The sequence below is a fragment of the Gigantopelta aegis genome, chromosome 4 (assembly GCF_016097555.1).
Source record: "Gigantopelta aegis isolate Gae_Host chromosome 4, Gae_host_genome, whole genome shotgun sequence".
Lineage (NCBI taxonomy): Eukaryota > Metazoa > Mollusca > Gastropoda > Neomphalida > Peltospiridae > Gigantopelta > Gigantopelta aegis.
The window spans coordinates 110,686,369-110,708,180 of record NC_054702.1 but is presented as its reverse complement, the minus strand read 5'-3'; the positions used below and the strand labels follow the sequence as shown (position 1 = coordinate 110,708,180).

Here is a 21,812-nt window from a genome sequence, read left to right as displayed (position 1 = left end):
AGGATGCGAACCTCGTACCTACCAGCCTGAAGCTTAACCACGACACCACTGAGGTAAATTCGAGACTGATAAACGCTTTATAATAACAACGATGACGACGACGACGACGACGACGACGACAATAATAATAATAATAATAATAATAATAATAAGTAGTAGTAGTAGTAGTAGTAGTAGTAACAGCAGCAGCAGCAGCAGCAGCAGCAGCAGCAGCAGCAGCAGAAGCAGCAGTAGCAGTAGTAGTAGTATCAATATTATTTACTTCTATTTGTTTTTTATTTATTATTATTTATTTATTTAATGAAACTTGAAAGCGCGTGCTTGGGAAAACATTATATATTGTTTAGATAATAGTACTATATTACCCAATCAAAACATGTGCTATATTTACTCCTTATCAAAACATGACCTACTTTCCGTGCACCTGCTCTTCATAGTGGTTTGTAATATATATCTGAGTATTGATATAAACAAACAATCGAATTACAAAATGAATATCTTAATTGTTACTTTTTTATTTGCAAATAGTGTAGGCCCTATGTGTTAAAACATTTCAATGAATCACAAAATAGTTTTGCATCAGACATGATTCATATTTTATTTCAAGACATTGCATATTGTTATTGATTTTGAACCACATGTTGCTGAGGAAATGAAGAGACACTCAGTAGAGTTGGAGTAGAATGCTGCAAACAACATGGATAGCCCTGGTGCTTGGTTTTTGGTCATCTCTGTATCTTTTGGATGTTTTCCTTAAGGTACCAGTATTTCTAATAAAACATTACTTATTGGCAAACTTTATTCTTTAAAATGTACTTTTTTCCAAACAGTTTCATTGTTACATTAATAGTATAATACATTTCTGATGTCATTAATGCCATTGAGTGTTTCTGTTGTTTGGTTGTTTTGGGGGGTTTTAATCCTAGAACTCTACATATTTTTGTTTTGTAATATATATTTTACCAGTTACCAACTACATCATAAAGAATCTTATTTCACATGGAGAGAACATCACAGCAGGGAAACCTGAAACTGAGTGATATCATGGGTGAGCCAGTTTCGGTGCACGCATAACTGCCATAAGCATTTGGTTCTAAAGCATATCTATATTTATAAACAGACAGTTGTTATCTAAATAGCTACCTTTTTATTTATAATTCTTTGCTTCAAATGAGCACTAAACTGACCGCTATGCAGTAAAGTTTACCGCACATGCGTCAAAACATGTAGCATGTATCAGTTGTAAATATTGTTGACTACGTTACTTTTTTGGTGAGTGAAACGTTAATTGGTGATATAGCTTACAGCCCAAACTTCCCAACACAAAGCCTTTTAGTGTTGTATCAAAACATGTACTTATAATAATTTATAAAAATGATTTAAAATATTTTAAGGCAAATTAGAAAATGAAGTCCTCGAGAACCAATGTTAACAGAAAACACTTTTGGAAAATGAATATAACATTTTTGATGACTGGTTATAATTTGGTAAAATTGTTTGGTTGAAAAATGTAAGCTGCATTCTGAGTTTTAATAAATATATAAACAGAAATCCAGAAAGATATTTATGTTAAAACATATAAGGACCATATATTTTTGGTAAGTATCTGTAATTTGTAAAGAGTTTTGCCAGCAGACGCCGTGACAATCATGTGACTTCAATAACCAGATAGCAGTACAGCCTGTTCTCAGCTGTACTGAACAGACAAAGATAGTTTTTAAAATCAAGTTTACTTTCAAATGACAGTCTTTGAAAATCATAGAAAAAAGAGTGTTAAGAAATGTGCCGTGTTTATGAGTGGGTCAAGTTCAATCTTGCTTTCTTTGCTTGTTTTAACTATGTAGACTGTGTACTAGAGTACTGTTCCTTGAAGAGCCTCAAACTTAAACTTCAGACATTGTCGAAACCCACGGTTATATTCCAACAAAATATCAATCATGACTTGAAATTATTTCGCCAAATTAAAATAAAATTTGATAATTATTTTATAAATCTGCGTATTTGGTGAGTGGAAGAGCTAGTGCTAATTTCTAATCTGTACTACTCGTGAATGATTATTCGCTACCGTGTCTTTGCATAATATTGGTTTCTGTCATACCTTATTTTATTAAATTTCTATTTCAGACAAAGAAATCTACATCCCGTTCATATATCCACATTCTCGAGACGAGTGGAGTGGCCCTGTCGGTGTGCCAGCTGCGATGGTATACAAACTCTCTCAACCGGACGTTTCTGCGGGTCGGCCAGTGGCAGCCTCATTTCCTGCGCATGTGGTTCACAGTGGGTGTGTTCTTTGGCCTCGTCGCGATGCTGGTTTCTCTGTTCGTCCTCACGTTGCTCGTGGTAAACACACTGAGGAGACAGCCAGTCGAACACCAAGTTTTAACACCAGTGGTAATATTTAGAATTTCAGATTTGGTTGACAGACATGGCTTATGTGGCTTGTTTTAATAGCATAAGTCACTATAAGTTGTTTGGAAATTACTGTATGCTGTTGTCACTTTGCACTCTTATTTGCCATCCATCCATTCATTCATTCATTCATTCATTCATTCATCCACATTCTGGACAATCAAGCTGACAACAGTGGTTCAAAGTTTGATTGATATTTCTCATCTATCACCCTCTGCCTATCATTTTCTTATTCATTTATTAGTCCACCGCCAGTCCTACTATAGGTTTCATCTCTGTCTGTCTGTCTCTGTCCATCTGTCCTGCATATACAACCCATGCAAATAAGAAAATGACCACAACAAGAAATTTGCGGTAGAAAAATAGTGTCCACTGCATTGTCCACAGCAATTTTACATGTTTGCAACTCTGGATTGTAAGTGAATTAGAATGAAGAGTTTGTTATCTGTTTTATTTATCAATACGCTGTAAGATTCATTTATACCAGTGACGGTAGTTAAGAGTTAACACATGAATGACACATGTACGATCAAGAACAATGGGGTTGTAAGGGGATGACAGTTTATCATATAAAGCATAGTCACTCTGCAGTGATGTGCCAGTTCAATCTTTATTTTTTAATTATATTACATCAAAGTGTCAGAATATATTTAATGCGATGTAGAATTAAAATGAATTTCTTTAATAACGCCATAATTTGTTAGGAAATCTGTCACTAAATGTTCCCCTTTCAAACCTTTAAAAAAAAAAAAAATTATTAGGCTACTCGGCATCAGAAAAGGGTAGCATATTTTGTCAATATAAATGACGGAGAAATTTTTATTAAACTATCAGAACGATCTCTCTATATCTATCTCATCATCAGGCTTGTAGGAGTATATGTTGAATATTTTACTGAAAATAAAACACCCGTAATGCACCATAGCCACAGTTCAACAATTTATAAGCTGTCACCTCAACCCCCCTTTGCAAGCCAGTGGTTCCTGCAATGCACGTGCTATGAACAGTCAACATAGTTCAATGACCTAGTTGGAACTCGCTTAATGCTGGATCGAGTTCAGCTTGACAAAGCATAAAAATTCGCCAGACTGGTTTAAACGCTTCACGGTAAACCAAATGGCCACGTCGGGAACCAATCAGATAGTTTGCGAACATTAGCGAAACATTTGCTGGCTGAACTTTGGATTGGTAATTTACATGTATTTTCGATCATGCCCAAAGACGCTGAGATTCAGATACTTAGTAATAATGGTGCAGTTACTGTTTTAATATTAACTTTTACTCTGTTTTTAGTCAACAAAGTTTATTTTATTTTTAACAATAAGGAAAAAATACATCTTGAAAAAAAATCCAATATAGTCATGGCAGAAAAAAATGCCACAGAGAATAAAAAACTCTGCGGTAATCTCCATGGCATGGACTTTTTTTCACAATATTGAGCTGAAATTTTGAATATATATTTAATATGTACTATTACAGGTCAAGTTTGACTTTTATGGTGATTTAACTATTTTTCACAGAGTTATGGCTCCTGAACAGAGTTATGGCTCCATTTTTTTTATCCACTGCCCCTTTCCTTTCTCTCCTTTCTCTCCTTTGAATTCCATCTCATTTGTTCCCGATCTGGCAACTCCTCCTATCTTTCAACTTCTTTCGCTGTCCACCTCCACATCCCAGTCCTTGTCTTTCCAGCTATGACAGATGCTTGTGTCTTGTGACTATCTGTGCCACCCACCTGCCATTCCCCATCAGCTTATAGCTGTGGGCTTAGTCTGACCACTTCAGGGAGTGTTCAGTAGTTACTTCTGGCATTGTTAAGAGGCACTTGTAACCACCTACTATACATTTATGTAATTAATTGTTTGGAACCAGTCAACACATTTTATTAACCTTATTTCCTGTTTCTATAGAGATTATTGCATCTTTAATTTTTTGTCACTAAAATTGATAGTCGTTAATTTTAATAATATTTCAATGTAAGCTTTATTTTACATTCTTCTATATTTGGGCGATGTTATTTGTTTCAGATGCCTGGAGTGAACCTACCAACAAGTCAGATTTCATACTACCTGTTAACTCTCCTGGTGTGTGGAATCCTTCATGAGGTGGGCCATGCTGTGGCTGCTGTCCGGTAATAGTCTCAGATATTTGTTTTTGTCCCCTACCAGTCCAACTGGAAGGGACTATAGGTTTCATAAATCTCCATACATCCGTCTATCCCACATATAGTTTTCTGGACATTTGTTTTCACAATGCCTCAAGATATTGAGCTGAAATGTTGTGTATAACTTTAGAACTGTTACAGAACAATTTTGACTTTAATGGTGATTTACCGATATTTGACAGAGTTATGACCCTTGAACTTAGGAGATACAAAAATTTGTTTTCCGCACATTTGTCTGGAATGCCTCAAGATACTGAACTCAGATTTTGTGTTTAGCTTTACTGTTACAGATCAAGTTTGACTTTAATGGCAATATCCCCATTTTTGGCAGAGTTATGGCCTTTGAACTTGGGAGATATGAAAATTTGTTGACCCTGGTATATATATTTTTTTTAGTTTAATTCTTGATTTGTGTATTGCTGCTAACTGGGACAAGAGTAGCTTAAATGTAGTAGTTTCAGATTTCCTTTCAAATGCTAGATCATGTCATAATTACCTATCATGTATGTTTGACAGCTAATACCTGGATCAGTGTGATGGGATGTTATTAAAACGAATATTGTTTGCCCTTTCTTGTCTTTTTGATAAATACATGGTAACAAATAAACTTGAACATTTCAGAAATATATTCATACATCTCTATTTATTTATGGATACCATTTTTGAAAAATAGTGATCTGACTCTTTAAAAGTAAAAAATATATAGTGAAACCTGTCTAAACCGGATCACATTGGGTACATAATATTTATCCAATATAGACAGGATCTGGTGTTTAGAGGGTGTCGTTTTAGAATTTAGAAATTCGGGACCATGAAACAGGTTTTGACAAGATTTTGGGGGTTTTCAGGATCCAGTTTAGGCACACTGTGATATACTTTTATAATTTAATTTAATTTCAGTCTTCTTTTTTTTAAAACAGGGAACAAGTAAGAGTAAATGGATTTGGCATTTTTATGTTCGTCATGTATCCAGGAGCATTTGTTGATCTTTCTACAGAACACATCCAAGTTGTCTCCCCTCTTAGACAACTGCGAATTTACTGTGCTGGTGTTTGGCATAACTTTGTGATCGTTATCATAGCCTTGATGTTTTTATTCTCAATGCCGTACCTGCTGGTTCCGTTCTATTCTCAGGGACAAGGGGTCTGTGTCAGCCAGGTGGAAGAAGTAAGTGCACACTTTACAGGCTGGAGGTCGTGGTAGCAACTGAGGTTAACATAGCCGCTTTCTTTTGTTAACCGTATTTTTCACCGGTGATGGAAGTGTAAATAATATTTACTGTGAAATATGGGGTACAGGACTCGCGCTATCGGTAACCAAATTAGCTATTGGCTAATTTTTACAAAAAAGGCTAATAAAATTTGCAAGTGGCTAAAATTTTGGCTAAGCTATTTTCTATCTTCTGATGTAAAAAACCAGTTACATAATCTATCCGACACCTGAAATATAATAATAATACCAAATATTCAATTATCATAATAGCGATCTCGCGACTGGTAACGAGGAACGGTGTTATCCAGAATAGGCCTACTGTGTAATGATGTTTGCTTATTTTAATAATCATGGTTATTAATTTTAACGGCATGTGTTCAACATGTATGAAAGAAAAGTCTGAAAGATCTGTAGATTATTATTTTAACTTTGTTAAGTCTCTGAATCAAAGTAATAAAAACAGACCGACAATGCATGTCAATTTGAATACACATGCTAGTTCAGGGCCGAAAGACATGTAGGCTATTCCAAGGCTGAGTTCAGCCAGACACAGCAAAAAAAACGTCCACTAGACTGGTTTATGAGCTTCACGTTAAACCAAATGGCCATGTCGGGACCCAAGCAAATAGTTGTGAATGTTAGGAAAACGTTCGTTGGTTGAACTGCTGTCAGTGTGAATATATATCATGCTTCACAGTCAGATGAGACCCACGTGTCAAGAGACAACTTTGCGGACATTAAACAATACGATTACAATAGTTGTTCGCATCAATTAATACTTAACTGTTGTTTCATTTATTTCCTTTGTCTTTGTTAATTTCGCACCTATGGGAAATTAACATGTCGGTGGAGAATTGAAAGGTTACTTTAAAAAAAAAAAATTGAAACTAACATAAAGACTTAAAGATTGCTATTCAAAGAAATAATGAGCTCTATTTGGAAAAAAATTAGTAGCTGTCAAATTTTTATTTGGGAAAAAACCCTATGTCCATAAACATCCACCCATCCCCATATTTCTGTATGTTTGTTGATTTAATGTTGTCATAGGCCTTAGAAGTGGGGTTGGGTGGTTGCAAGGGGTACTGGCTTCTAACTCTGAAGATCCACTCCCCCACTAAAAAAATAAAGTAATATATTAACTGCCCCTACCCCCATTGCTGTCTTTGATTTTGTTCAGGCAATACGGTTTTGTTATTCAGATTTATTCCAGTTTGTACACTTTGGCTAAGTATATTCAATCCAGGGTGAGCCCTGCGGTAGGCTATATTAAGGTTTCTGTTTGTCTTTTACAAAAAGAAATATTTTAAAGCCAAGATGACTAAAATGTAATAAATATTTCTAAATGGAAGTTCTGATAAAATACAAATGTTCATTATTTGAAACAGCCTCATTGAAAATGTTTTTGGAGATTATTTAAGAATTTGTCTCACCTTTTTGTCAGGTGGATGAAGTAATAACTAATATGTAATTTGATACATGTTTAATGATCAGTAATTTTCGATATATTTTTTATCTATATTAATTTATTTATGTATTTGTTAAGTGATCAAAATGAAATATGCCTATAATGAAAGTGTCATGTGGAGCTGCATGTATTAGACAGTGATGTTTAATTTAACGTACATTTCATCTAGCATTCGGCTGTTTCTGGTCCTCGAGGTTTACTGGCTGGAGAAACGATCACGCGCGTCAGTGACTGCCCCGTGACGAACATCGACTCATGGCACACCTGTATCCTGGCCAGCATGAAGGAGCAGTCCCTCGGACACTGTATGCCGGTCCCGCTTATCAAAGATCTTGATACCTCGCCAAAAAGTGAGTCCGTATTACACACATTTGTATTGCCAAGTGAACTTATTTGTGATAAAGAGTAGGTATAAGTAAATGGTTTCTTGGAAAATTTCAAACACTTAATGCAGTTTTGTTTGTTTTGCTTTGTATTTGAGATATTGAAGCTGCAATCTCAGATATATTTTTATCAATTAACTTTTTTATACAGACCATCCACAGTAATTTTTATACTGTCACAAGTCATTTTTCAGTTATTTCTAATAATACTCTATAACCTTTGTAACATTTATCATTTTAACTCTTAGATATGGGGTGCTCTTCCACTAATACGTGTAACAGACACATGTCAACACATCTGGGTTTTTTGTATGCAGATGGTTGACTATGAACTGTTCCGTGTTTAACTTCATCTGTCTGTCTGTCTGTCTCTTTATCTGTCCTACATATAGTTGTCCAGAATTTTTCACAATGCGTCAAGATATTGAGCTGGAATTTTGTTTGTAGCTTTATCATGTAGAGTTACAGATCAAGTTTGACTGTTGTGGGGATTTGCCTAGAAACTTAAGAGATATGAACATTTGTTGGGTCCTGTAGCAGACATGAACTGCTTTATCGGTACTTTCAGAATGCTTGTTAAACCATCTCACTTGTTTTTTTTCTCTTGGCAGATTTTTCCAGCACTGTTGATTTTGTGGACTGCTGCAATGTAACAAGTAACACCCATCTCTGCTTCATGTATCACAGCAAGAAGACAGGTAGCACTGTAAGTATACAGTGTGGTAGCACACACGGTAGCTGTGGTTAGATCACAGGTTGTGTATATGCAAGTTAAGAAGAGTGTGATTACTGCTTGGGGTCATCCATTAGGTATATCTGCCAAAAATGGGCAAATTTGTTTTATACTCCCCCCAATTCCTCCACAAAAATACATTGTACATTTATAGCATAAAATTTAGAACATCCAAGAGATGTTTATTGATTATGTGTGAATAATTGCATCTTAGATAAATTTTGTAGTACATGTATTCTGCTTATCGTAAAATATGACTTAATCAGCCCTTGAAATTAATCATATAGTCAAGGTAATTTAGTACAAATAATAAAGTAACTACGCAATGATCAATTTTGCCACAGTTTCTGTTCTGTGGCGCCACTGCTGATAGATGTCACAAATTTCAAGAGTTGCTTACTACTTTCAGCGTAATTATGCATATATTATTTTTATATCTTGCTAGCAGTTCGGTGATGAAAAGGAATGGGTAATAAGTTATAATAACCATCTGGGCAGGACTTGTAGTTATAGATGTGGGTGAAGGTAGAAACTACACACGTTTTTGTTGGCTTGTGGTGTTTCATTTACATACCTGCATTCTAGTTATTTCTCAACTCCACTTAGAGTGTGCCCAAGTTTGCTTTCCAGATAGTTGCCATGGACAATGATGTTTCTTTGGACATGTTTAATTCAGATTTTCACCTTTGCATGTTAGAATTTTAAAATGTGCCTGTCATCAGATTGTGGCATTTCATTTCATTCAGTCATTCATTCTGTGTTCCCAGATAGTAATCTACCCCATTTTATCATTTCTTTTTTTTAATTTACCCAAATACTTTTGTCATATTTTCCCAGCTTGTTTTTTATTTTAGCTTAATTATAATGATAACTGTAGAATATAAAAGTCTATGTAGTGGACATTGTTTGTAGACGAACTGGGGTTTTTTTCAAAGATTTTATGTACAATAAACATTGTCTGACATGTCATTCAGAATTGTTTTATGCAGTTTGAACATTTGTTTTCAAAATTTTATTCTATTAAAATAGACCCATAATACCATTTTTCATTTCCCTCCTTTTATAAACCTTGCAGTGTATGTTTTATATTTGTGGATGCTTTTTTTTCATATAAAGAAGGGCTGTTTAGTTAAGGAAATGTTTTATTTAAGGACGCACTCAACACATTTTATTTTCAGTTATATGGCGTTGGAGTTTAGTTAAGATGCTCACGACATTAAATTACTTAAACTTTGTCTTTGTTCAAATAATAATTTGGTTGGGTCATGCTTAAATATGTTTTGCCTACCATTATTTTAATAATGAGTCACTTGGTAATTCCTTAATTTTAAAAATTAAGGCATCGAATCACATTAGCAGGATATTTTTAAAAAGAAAAGCAGATAAAAATAAATGAATTCTTTTACAAATGAGTCTGGATAACTTTACAGGGTAAGTCAAGTTAAGCAATCAAAATGTCTTTGAAGCTGACCTGAGTATATTCATAATGCAGGTAGCCTAGTGGTAAAGTTTTCGTTTGATGCACATCGGTTATTTCTTGTTCCAGCCAGTGCATCACAACTGGTGTATCAATGGTATGGTATGTGCTATCCTGTCTGTGGGATGGTGCATATAAAAAATTCCTAGCTACTAATGGGAAAATGTAGCAGGTTTCCTCTTTAAGACTAAATATCAAAATTACCAAATGTGTGACATCCAATAGCCGATTATTAATACAGTCAACATGCTCTAGTCGTGTCATTAAACAAAACAAACTTTAACTTTTTTCATAATGCAGTTCTCTATCATTAAGAATTGTTAGGGGTTTCTTCTCTGTTGTAGAAGTATGCGTGTCTTCCTGCACGGACCACCACGGACCGGCCGGTATGTAAACTCCAGAGTGACTGCTACATGCCCAACATGGAAGTGGCCTGCGTCTACCCAGCCATTGACAATCAAACCAAACTCTTACGCATCATCCACGGGCGCAGGCCACCATTGTTATTCTTAGGTCATCCTGTGGATTTGTTTTATTCAGGTATGTTCCTACTAAAATCCAAACCAAATTGTTAACAACTATGATAAATTACTCCACAAAAAAAGCAAAATGGCAGACAGCCGAAAACTGCATGTAGTTTTCCCTGTGCGATGTTAGCGAAGTCCATGCAGTCTCCTATGTGAAATCTGTATCACTGTAATGTTTTTTTTACAACTTGTGTCTGGACAAAACTTGGTGGAAATCTAACATTAATTAAAGGTAGGAGAGTAATTATTGTAGTTGTTATCAATATGATTTGAACTTTAAATATTTTCTTCTTTTTTTGCTTCTTTTTTTTTCACTGGTTATTAATATATAGAGTTGTCTTCCTTTATTCAGTGGACTGTCCACATTTGTATACAGATTTAATTGTTATAGACTTTACCATACATTTATTCCAAAATCTTAATTATTGACCTAAAACTAGAGGTCAGCATAAGTGTTTATTAATTTAAAATTTGAATTGTCTTTTTTCTTTCTCAATTCAGTCCCAAATGTACCTTTTGTGAAGTAAACATTTTTAATTACTGATAATTAATTTGACATTACATTTAATTGTTAGTAAAATTGATAAAATCTGAAATTTGACATAATTTGTTTCATGTTATTTTATGTAGTGTGATATAAATTAAGTTATTCAGATTTATCCTGATTAATTTAATTGATTGTTCCTTTTCAGTGTCTGTTGTTAACTATGTTCCAAAAAGTGCAATCATTCCATTAAACTTGCCATATATCATGGAGACATTCTGCAAGTATCCTTCATCATAGGACATTTTAAAATCATTTACACATTTGTTTACAGGGTTTATGGAACGTGTGTCAACATTGACAGGTTTTTTTCCATTTTAATTCATTCATTGCATATATTAAATACTATTGTCATTTCATAGTCTGTTTTTCTCCCTTATTTTTCTTTTTAGATCAGCCATGAGGTTCATCAGCAGAGGGTTTTAATACTGATTTTTCTATTGTCTGTCCATACATTTTTCCTTTGAAGTTTATCGTCTACAGTTTTGAATGAATTGTTCTAAAACTTAGTACAATGATCATCTGTGGCACACTTCAGAAACTAACAGATAAATATTTAGGATATATTGAATTTTCATTAAATGTTTTTAAAATTTAAATTGAAAATTTGAAAGTCCATTTTCTTTCAGTTGTTATTGAATACAGTAGTTCTGAAACTTGGTACCATGATTCGTTTGGCAGTCTTCACAAAAAATGAGAATTTAAATTTAAATAAAATTTTAGCAGTGAAAGTATTCAGTCTGTTTTCTTCGAGAGTTTTAAATATAAAAGATTTAAATACAAATTTTACCTCCACTATGACATTCGTCAGTGGAGCTTTTCTAATACCGATTTGTCTGGTATCTGTGCAATGTTTTTCCATCAACTTTTATTTCTTTTCACATTACCTGTCCTCAAACAAGGGCACCTCCCCCCCCCCCCCCCCCCATGCAAATGGGCTGGTCCGAACATCCCAACAGCCAATGGGATGGCCTAAATTCTTCTACTGCATACTGCTCTCTAGTTCCGGTCACATGACTGTAACTTCCTTCTTTTTCTCTTCGCTAAAAGGTCTGGACGTCCTTTTGCTTGGCTCTGTTTTGGAGTAAAAAAATTATAAGACCTTTGGTTTTGTATTTGTGGTTGGGTGAAATGTTTATCACCTTCAATTTCGTTAGCTTTCGTATGTCTTTCGCGTATTTCGCTTGACTTTCCAAGCATTTAATTACGTGAAATGTTGTTTATATCGCTGATTGTCGTGTCGGATGCCATTTGCAAAATGGCGTCTTTATTTACCAGCTTTGTGTTTGTGTTATGGTTGGTTTTTCTTTCTTTTCACAGATTGAAAAATTATTATTATCATGTCTGATAATGTTCAGCGACTAGTTCGAGCGTGTTTATGCTGCAAGAAGTTTACTGCCGGCGGCGACCCTCACGACTTAAGTCCGGGTTGTCGTGTTCCGTGTGGCCTCACTTCAAGATGCGACCTTTGTTCGGGGTTGTCTGATGTCGATTTCGCGGTTTACCTGAAGGTGGTGTCAGCGAGGACCAAGAAGGTGGAATCTTCGCCTTCGATTGCTGACTCCGTGGCGGAAGTGTTACGTTCAATTCTACTGACCATGTTGAAAGAAACAATGGCGTCAATGGCGACCTTACCCAAACTGGCGGTTTCGGGGTCAGGTCCGGTTCCAGTCCCCTCTTCAGGGGGTGCGGCTTCTTCAGCTCCACCAATACCTAAGACTTCGGATAACAGGCCTGCGGTCTCTACGCAGCCCTCTAAGAAGCCGGCTCATGCAGATATACGTTCCACGGACTCCAAGGCTCACCGATCTTCAGCGGGGAAGTCATCTTCGGCGTATCGGAGCCGGGACCGTAGCCATTCCCCACGACCTGCACGGCTCCCTACGGGTTCCATGGATCGTCAGCGCCGACCTTCGATTGATGTGACTTCCAGGGCCTCCGAGGGTTCTCGACGTGACCGTCCACGGTCCGGTTCACTGGCGGCTTCCATTTCGGCAGATCGATTGGCCTGTGCTCCGAGACTTTGGGGATGCAGCGCCTACAGCGGTTTCTATCATTGATGAGCCTGACTCTACTGACCATATGACTATGAGGGTTTGCTTGGCGGCCGTCTATGACATGTTGCCGTCCTTGTCACATCCACCAACGCCGTCCAAGAAGGGACCAACACCGATGATAGCGACTGATGTCCCTCTGGATGTTATCCGTTCCTTGGCAGCCGGTACACTCATATCTGACGTGGCACAGATTTCGACCGCACCTTTAAAGAGACCGCGTCCTTTGTCGCCTTCCCGTCTTGGAATCACTGTATGTATCCGGTGTTTGACATGCCATTTAAAGATGTGGCTCCGTCTTTGGATGAAGATGTTCACCGTCTTGGGAAGTTGACAACTGTGGATTTGACGGACAAACAGGTCCAAGCCATGGATACTGCCCAGAGACGTTGCTTGTTTGTGTTGTCTTACTTGGACGTTTACCTTGCTGTGATGGCCACCCAGGCAAAAGATGCACGGTGCTACGCTCTGTTTCAACAATCGGCGCAGATGCTGGCTTTCCTGACATCTTCAGTTACCTCTATGTCATCGATGTTGATGCAGTACCGTTGCCAGGCTTATCTGAAAAAGTTAACCTTAGATTTCCAGCATAAGAAGGAGCTGTTAGCTCAACCGTGGTCCGCAACAAAGCTGTTTGCAGGCAAGGTTTCTGATGTGGTTACGGCCAATGATAAAGACCAACAGTCGACAGCAACTGTCAAAGCTTTACAGCTTATTTCGACGTTGGAATCCACGAAGCGAAAGTCTACGTTCACTGCACAACCACCATCTAAGCGCTGGAGAGGTTCCTTTCGAGGTCCACCTTCTCGACGGTTTCCGGACAGACGACCATCCGGTCCTCCCGCTCGGACCCAGGGGAAGCCTGGCCGACGTTCCTGATTTGGAACCAGAACAACGACTCGGTTTTGACGTTTCCGGTGTGCAACACACCGGTCAAAATATCCATGGTCGGAAGTCGACTTCGCCGTTATTGGCGAAACTGGGAGACACTTTGTCAAGATCCGTTTGTCACGTCGATCTTGAAGACAGGGTATCGTCTGCAATTGTCTTCCATCCCTCCATTGACCACTTCACCTCGAGAACCGCGGCATTCTGTATGACAAGTCAAGGTCCTACAGGAGTCCGTCAACAAACTGGTGGAGAAGGGAGCCGTTCGCAGCATTTCGGAAGTACGCCTAACACCCGGCTTTTACTCGGACATCTTCCTCGTGCTGAAGAAAGATTCACCGGAACTGCGAATGATCCACAACTTGGCGTTTTTCAACGACCACCACCTGCTTCCTCCTTCGTCTTTCAAGATGTTAATGTTGCGAGATGTCCTTGCCATGATCAAACCGGGGGATTGGCTTGCCTCGCTAGATCTCAAGGACGCCTACCTTCACGTTCCGATGGATGCCGATTGTCATCGCTACCGGTTCGTACTACAGGGTCGGCATTACGAATGGACAGTCCTGCCCTTTGGGATATCCATAGCGCCATGGCTGTTCACCAGAATCACGACTCCGATGTCCCGCTTCCTGCATCGCAGAGGTATATCCTTTTACCCGTACCTCGACGATTGCCTGATGAAGTGCCAGAGCAAGACAGGGCTTACTGCACATGTTGCCTTCATCATGGACTTTCTCAAGCATCTGGGTTGGATTATCAACATCGGGAAATCTCAACTGGCTCCCACGCAGTCTCTACAGTTCATAGGCGCTTGGCTTCGTCCCGACCTGGGCCTCGTTCAAGTCCCTCTAGACCGTTGGGAGAAGATCCAGACCATGATTGCCATAGCATTCACCGCTCCAATGACCTTCCACAGTTGGCAGAGTCTCCTGGGTCTCCTCACTTCCGCCCAGGATTTGACACTCAGAGGTCGTCTCCAGTTGCGGCGCTTGCAGATCTTTCTCAACCCGTTTATTCATTTCAACAATCCGGACTTGATCATCTCGCTCCCGGACAATCTACGCTCCAGCCTGCAGTGGTGGCAGCTCCGATCGAACGTCTTAGACGGTGTCTCTATGCGGCCCTTCCTAGCCACTCATCACCTTTTTGTCGATGCGTCACTGGAAGGTTGGGGAGCCCATCTCAGCAACCAGACTACTTCAGGGCTGTGGTCTCCCGGCGAACTCGGACTCCACATCAACCTGCTAGAGTTGTTGGCAGTCTACTACACTATCCTTCATTGGCGACAGATGTTGACAGGGGCCTCTCTCATGGTGGCCACAGACAGTACCACCGCGGAGGCTTATATCAACCGTCAGGGCGGAACCCACTCCAGCAGTCTGCTGCAGTTGACTTATCATCTTTACAAGCTGGTCGACGAAATTCCACTGCAACTTCGGTCTCGTCATATTCCAGGGGTTTCCAATGTACTAGCCGACACGCTGTCTCGGCCGTCGTCTCCACAGCCGACAGAATGGATGCTCCATCCCGAAGCGTTTCGATGTGTGTGCAACAGACTTTGGACACCAAACATCGATCTCTTCGCCACACGATTCAACCATCAGCTGAGGGTTTACGTGTCTCCGGTGCCAGATCCCGAAGCTCTGGATCTCGACGCCTTGGCCATCAGCTGGGAACAGATGGATGCGTACGCTTTTCCTCCACCAATCCTCCTTCCAAGGGTGCTTCAGAGGTTTCAGCTGTACCATTGTCGCCTGTTGCTCATTGCTCCGATGTGGCCATCCAGGATGTGGTATCCAGATCTAATACGTCTTGCCAATCCACATCCTTTACCACTGCCAGACTGGGATCATCTGTTGCTGCATCCCACGTCAAGACTATACCATCCATGTCCGCAGTTGTTCCAACTGCACGCGTGGACTTTATCTCCAAGAGTTTGAGGAAGAAAGGCTTTTCTTCGCAGTCCATGGCGGCCATTTTGAAAGCGCAAAGATCATCTACTACTGCGGCTTACAACATCAGATGGCTTTGCTTTCACCAATGGTGTGTCCGGCAAAAACTCAAACCTCAGACGATCCAGATACCTCGTCTCGCTGATTTTTTGCTGTATCTGCGGACCGCTTTACGATTGAAGGGGTCTACCATCGCAGGGTACGTTTCGGTCATTGCTACTGTTCGTGATCTCGCTACTGGAACGAAGTTATCGGGTGTTCCAGAGATCCATAAGATGATCAAAGGGTTTCGCCTTGAGGATCAAGTACATCGGTTTCGGCCACCAAGATGGGACCTGAATCTGGTGTTACGAGCGTTATCGACCGCACCTTATGAGCCGATCAAATCCTCTTCCCTGCAAGACTTGACGCGGAAGACGGTGTTTTTACTCGGTTTTGCCACGGCTGCCTGTGTCTCAGAACTCCATGCTCTTGATGTGGACTTGGTACGTTTTCACCAAGATAGTCGTGCGGTCAACTTGGGGTTACTCATGAACTTTGTTGCAAAGAATCAGTTACCAGACCAAGTGCCTCGTTCGTATGTTGTGCAGGCCCTCTCCTCTATTGTTGGTCCAGCGGACGTTGAGGACTTGGCGTTGTGCCCTGTCAGAGCCCTGCACTAGTACATCGAGAGGGCCAGATCTTTTCGACAACATCACAAGAGACTTTTCCTCTCCTGTAACCAGAGTCGGTTGAGGGATATTACCAAGAACACGGTGGCCACCTGGATCCGGTCTTCTAGCCTGACCGCCCATCAGAAGGAGGGTTTACCTGCTTCATCTGCTACTAATCCGCATGAACTCCATGCCTTGGCTGCCACGATGTCCCTGCACTGCAACACACCCATTCAGCACATTATCACTGGTTGTTTCTGGGCTACGGACTCCATCTTCGCCAACTATTATCTGAGGGATATCTCCACAGAGGACGTTGAGGTGTTCCATCATCTGGGTCCGGTTGTTGCTGCACAGACTCTGTTGAATACAAGCTGTCCTCGTCACCGTTGATGTCTGTCAGATTCTGGGCTGCATACCGAGATGTCCATCGAATCGACAGGTGAGGATTGCTTAGACTTTTGTTCTTTTGCACAGTTTACACACTGGTGCCGGAACTTTTGTCTCGATAACCTTTACCCTGCACTGCATGTGGTTATTTGTTGTCGTTATTGAACTAACAGTTCTTTGGTGTACTAGACAGAAAACACTCAGGGGTCTTGTTCTGTTCAATGTTCTGACGGATGCACCTCATTAGGTTGTCGCTTGTTATTACATAACACTTCAATACGTGAGGGTTACCTAACACCTGCATCCCTGGTGGCTACGTCTTCCCACCCTGTCAGAACCAGCATGAGATGTGGCTACCGCCTCCTGGTCCTTTGTTCTAGGAGCCGCACCTGCCACTGCTGACGGATGCCACCATTCTGGTTGTTATTACAAACATTACCTGCATTGTCTGTGACGGGCATCCCTAGGAGGAGAGCTTACCAAGGTTGGCCTTATTCTTCCACTAGTCAGCCTCTTTCCGGTTTGGGGAGTTATCACAAGCATCTACGGATCTCGGCACCCACCACCATCTGTTGAATGCTGCCCTTGTTTGAGGACAGGTAATGTGAAAAGAAATGGAGAAAACTTGGAGTGTTTTCTCTTTTATAGATACATTACCTGTCCTCAAGATTTCATCCTGCCCGGGCCTCCCCTCTTCCTGTTCTCCGTGCGATGCGCTCAGGGAAAAAGAAGGAAGTTACAGTCATGTGAGCAGTATGCAGTAGAAGAATTTGTTTGAGGACAGGTAATGTATCTATAAAAGAGAAAACACTTTTCTCCACTTTGAAGTCTATCTTCTGATAGAGTTTTGATTTGATTGTTCTGAAACTTATACAATGATCTTCTGGGGCACTCTCCACAAACTACAAGAGAGATATTGCGGAAATTAAAACAATTTATTTTAAAATTAAAAAAATTTCATTGAAAATGTAAGTGGTCTATCTTCTAGAATTTTTACGAGTTAGTTCTAAAACTTGGTACTATGATTCTCTGGGGCAGTCTTAAACTGACAGAGAGATATTTTGGAATTTTTAAATTTGTATTAAAAATTTAACATGATAAAATTGAAAAGTAAAAAACGGATGCCGATAGGCTGATAGGCTTCATGTTTATTGTCTTATTGCTGTTGATAACTGTCTTATTTTATGATACATTTTTTTAAATGATCTGAATTCTGAATTAGAATTTAGATAGAAATGGTATAGTAACCTACTAACCTAGTACCTATTTGTGGTCTTACTTATCTATAGACTGTCAGATGTTTTAGCAGTTTTTCTATCACTATTGAGTTGAATCAATGTAAGTTATTTGACTGCCTTAACCCATGTTCAGATATTTAATATCATTGTCTGGTGCTCTTGTGATTCTCAACGTGATACCCTGCTACGCCCTGGACGGCCAGTGGATCTGTCGTGCCTTCATTGAACTGAGTCTGCGGTCGACCATCACGGACAGCGAGATCCGCGGACTCATCTACTATATCTTCCTGCTGTACGGGACGCTGCTGCTGCTGTTGAACGTCATCATCGCCATGTGGACGCTCTTCTTGTAGCACCAGTTTCAGATACTGCAGTGTGTAGTACTGTGCTATCTTGTGTTGAGTACTAGGGGACTGGTACACGTTTCATAGGGGTTTGAGAATCATGGAAAGTCATGGAATGTGTAAATTTCATTTTCCAAGATTGAAAAGTCATGGAAAATGTAAATGTCATTTTCCAGGATTGAAAAGTCATGGAATATGTAAATGTCATTTTCCCAAGATTGAAAAGTTATGGAATCTGTAAATGTCATTTACCCGAGGTTGAAAAGTCATGGAATATGTAAATGTCATTTACCCGAGATTGAAAAGTCATGAAATGTATATATTTCATTTTTCTGAAATTGAAAAGTCATGGAATATGTAAATGTAATTTTCCTGGATTGAAAAGTCATGGAATGTATAAATGTCAATTTTCTGGGATTAAAAAGTCATGGAATATGTAAATGTCATTTTCCAGGATTGAAAAATTATGGAACATGTAAATGTCATTTTTCCTGGATTTAAAAGTCATAGAATACATAAATGTCATTTTCCAGGATTGAAAAGTCATGGAATATGTAAATGCATTTTCCAGTCCTGGAAAATAAGGGATATTCAGTTGGGTCCTGGGAAATCAAATCATGGAAAATTGAAATTGGTTGAATTTATTTTTCCTATTTAAAATAACACAAGAAGAGTTGTCAGTTGGTGTTATAACATTATAATACAATTCGATTGTGTTGATTATGCTGAAAAATGCTTGAAAATCCTTCCACCACAAAAGAGTAGTAAAAAATGCCTTAAAAAGTCATGGGATTTGGTTGGTAAAGTATGAACCCTGTAAGTAGCCTGGGAAAGTTCCTTCCATTATTGGTGGGCACCATGTGACTGCATGATAGTTATTACCAATTCTGAAAAACAAACCTTAGGGGGTTTTCCACCAAACAAACGAGATTGCAATTGTGAACAAGAATGAATAGGTTCTATTGATGTTTTCTCCAAATGAAAGCTAATTTCTAAATTGTTCGCTCCTCTTTTGCAATTCTCTGCTTGATTTATATAGCAAAGTACTAAATGTAAATTCACTGTCGGTGTAAAAGGTGGTTCACTGTTCGCAATGATGTTTGTTTGGTGGAAAAGCACCTTTGGTGTGACTACATAATAAAATCACATTGTAACATATCTAACGAAACTTACGGGACTAGCATCATTTTGCATAGTGTAAGCGGGCGAGGGTTAGTTTTTACCCCTCCCCCAGAGTACATTATCCTAAATGAAAGTAACCAAATCATCTGTTATGAATGGAATGTATTTGGAAATAGAATGCTTTTATTATGAAGTATGCGTGTGTGAGTGGTGTGTGCTCAAAAATATTTCTATCATAGCGTGATCGAAGTGTTTTTATTTTCTGCTGAAAATGACATTTCTTATAGAGGATGTTTTTATTAAAAGCTTGTTAATTAACTTGAATGCTTCTCAATGTATTAAGATAAAATGAAAAATTGTTTACAGACCTTGCCATGAAAACTATTGAGGGGATTGATTAATTGCTCTCCTAACTTAGATTATTGGGAGCCATTTAAAATATTACCATATTGATACCATGTAACTTCACATGCTCAAGGGAACTAAAAATTACTTCTAGAATTAGTCTCAGGGGAGTGGTATTTGACAGTTCTTATAATGGTATGGCATTGTCCATCCGTCCATCCATATATTTATCATTTTCGGGTCACATCCTTGTTGTCACTTCATATAGGATCATCAAACTTTGCATTCACTTACAACATGGGATGGTGGTGTGTCGCATACCATAACTAGGTTCCTGCAATCTATTTTTCATGCACATTAAAGGAAATCCTTGTCCTGGCCATATCTTCCTTATCAATTCATTTAGGATCATCAGACCTTGCATGCAAGTACAACTTGGGATGGTGGTGTGTTGCATACCATAACTAGGTCACCACAACCTATTTTTGATGGGCATATCATGTACCTCACTTTTAAATTTATATGTTGCAAATTGAAGATTATTGTATTTCTCTCTCCCCCCCCCCCCCCCCCTCCATGTCAGAATTATGATTAAAAATATATACAACATTCATCACATGTCTGTTTTCATTGATCCGTTTTCATAAGTCTGTTGTATTATTTCAGCATTAAGACACCATTAGTCTAATCAGTTTAGAAAAACTCATAATTTATTTTAGTAAATTCAGCAGTGAATGAAAACTGGAAAACATTTTGCATGTCACCGAGTTGATTGAGCATATGTATCCACAATGTGGACTGATCATATTTCTATGACCTGGACTCAACATAATCAGTATTTTTATGTCCATCATCTACTTTTGGAGGTATTTATATATTAATGTATAATATATGTATGTCTTGTTTTATTAAATATATGCAATTAGTGTTCAGTTTGTTGCTTATTGTAGATACCAGTAGCTATTGATGAAAAATATTTCCATGACACAATAACAGTACGGGATCCCTTGATGCAGGGATTTCATACCGAGACACAATAACAGTACGGGATCCCTTGATGCAGGGATTTGATACCGATACACAATAACAGGATGGGATCCCTTGATGCAGGGATGCGATACTGATACACAATAACAGTACGGGATCCATTGATGCAGGGATGTCATATCAATACACAATAACGTTACGGGATCCATTGATGCAGGGACATGATACTGATACACAATAACGTTACGGGATCCATTGATGCAGGGATGTGGTACCGATACAATAACGGTATGGGATCTCTTGATGCAGAGACATGATACTGATACACAATAACAGTATGGGATCCCTTGATGCAGGGATGTGATACTGAGACACAATAACAGTACAGGATCCCTTGATGCAGGGATGTGATACCGATACACAATAACAGGATGGGATCCATTGATGCAGGGACGTGATACCGATACACAATAACAGTACAGGATCCATTGATACAGGGATGTGATCCCGATACACAATAACAGTATGTGATCCCTTGATGCAGGGACGTGATACCGATACACAATAACAGTACGGGATCCATTGATGCAGGGACGTGATACCGATACACAATAACAGTACGGGATCCATTGATGCAGGGACGTGATACCGATACACAATAACAGTACAGGATCCACTGATGCAGGGACGTGATACCGATACACAATAACAGTACGGGATCCACTGATGCAGGGACGTGATACCGATACACAATAACAGTACGGGATCCCTTGATGCAGGGATGTGATACTGGTACACAACAGTACGGGATCTCTTGATGCAGGGACGTGATACTGATACACAATAACAGTACGGGATCCCTTGATGCAGGGACGTGATGCTGAGACACATTAACAGTACGGGATCCCTTGATGCAGGGATG

The 21,812-nt window shown here is 39.1% G+C and overlaps 1 protein-coding gene across 2 annotated transcripts; it reads left to right on the top strand.

The window, feature by feature from the left end:
- Window positions 1-423: 423 nt before the first annotated feature.
- On the top strand, window positions 424-20,828 carry LOC121371758 (membrane-bound transcription factor site-2 protease-like). 2 transcript variants are annotated; one of them, XM_041497888.1, is made up of 9 exons: window positions 424-758; window positions 2,125-2,394; window positions 4,440-4,543; window positions 5,497-5,743; window positions 7,423-7,603; window positions 8,248-8,342; window positions 10,191-10,386; window positions 11,066-11,141; window positions 18,226-20,828. In XM_041497888.1, the coding sequence occupies exons 1-9, from the start codon at window positions 684-686 to the stop codon at window positions 18,443-18,445; spliced, it is 1,464 nt and encodes a 487-aa protein (XP_041353822.1). In that variant the 5' UTR covers window positions 424-683; the 3' UTR covers window positions 18,446-20,828. The 2 variants fall into 2 exon arrangements, with proteins under 2 accessions (XP_041353822.1, XP_041353823.1); XM_041497889.1 differs by lacking the exon at window positions 11,066-11,141 and having other exon boundaries at window positions 18,226-18,363.
- The last annotated feature ends 984 nt before the right edge of the window (window positions 20,829-21,812 follow it).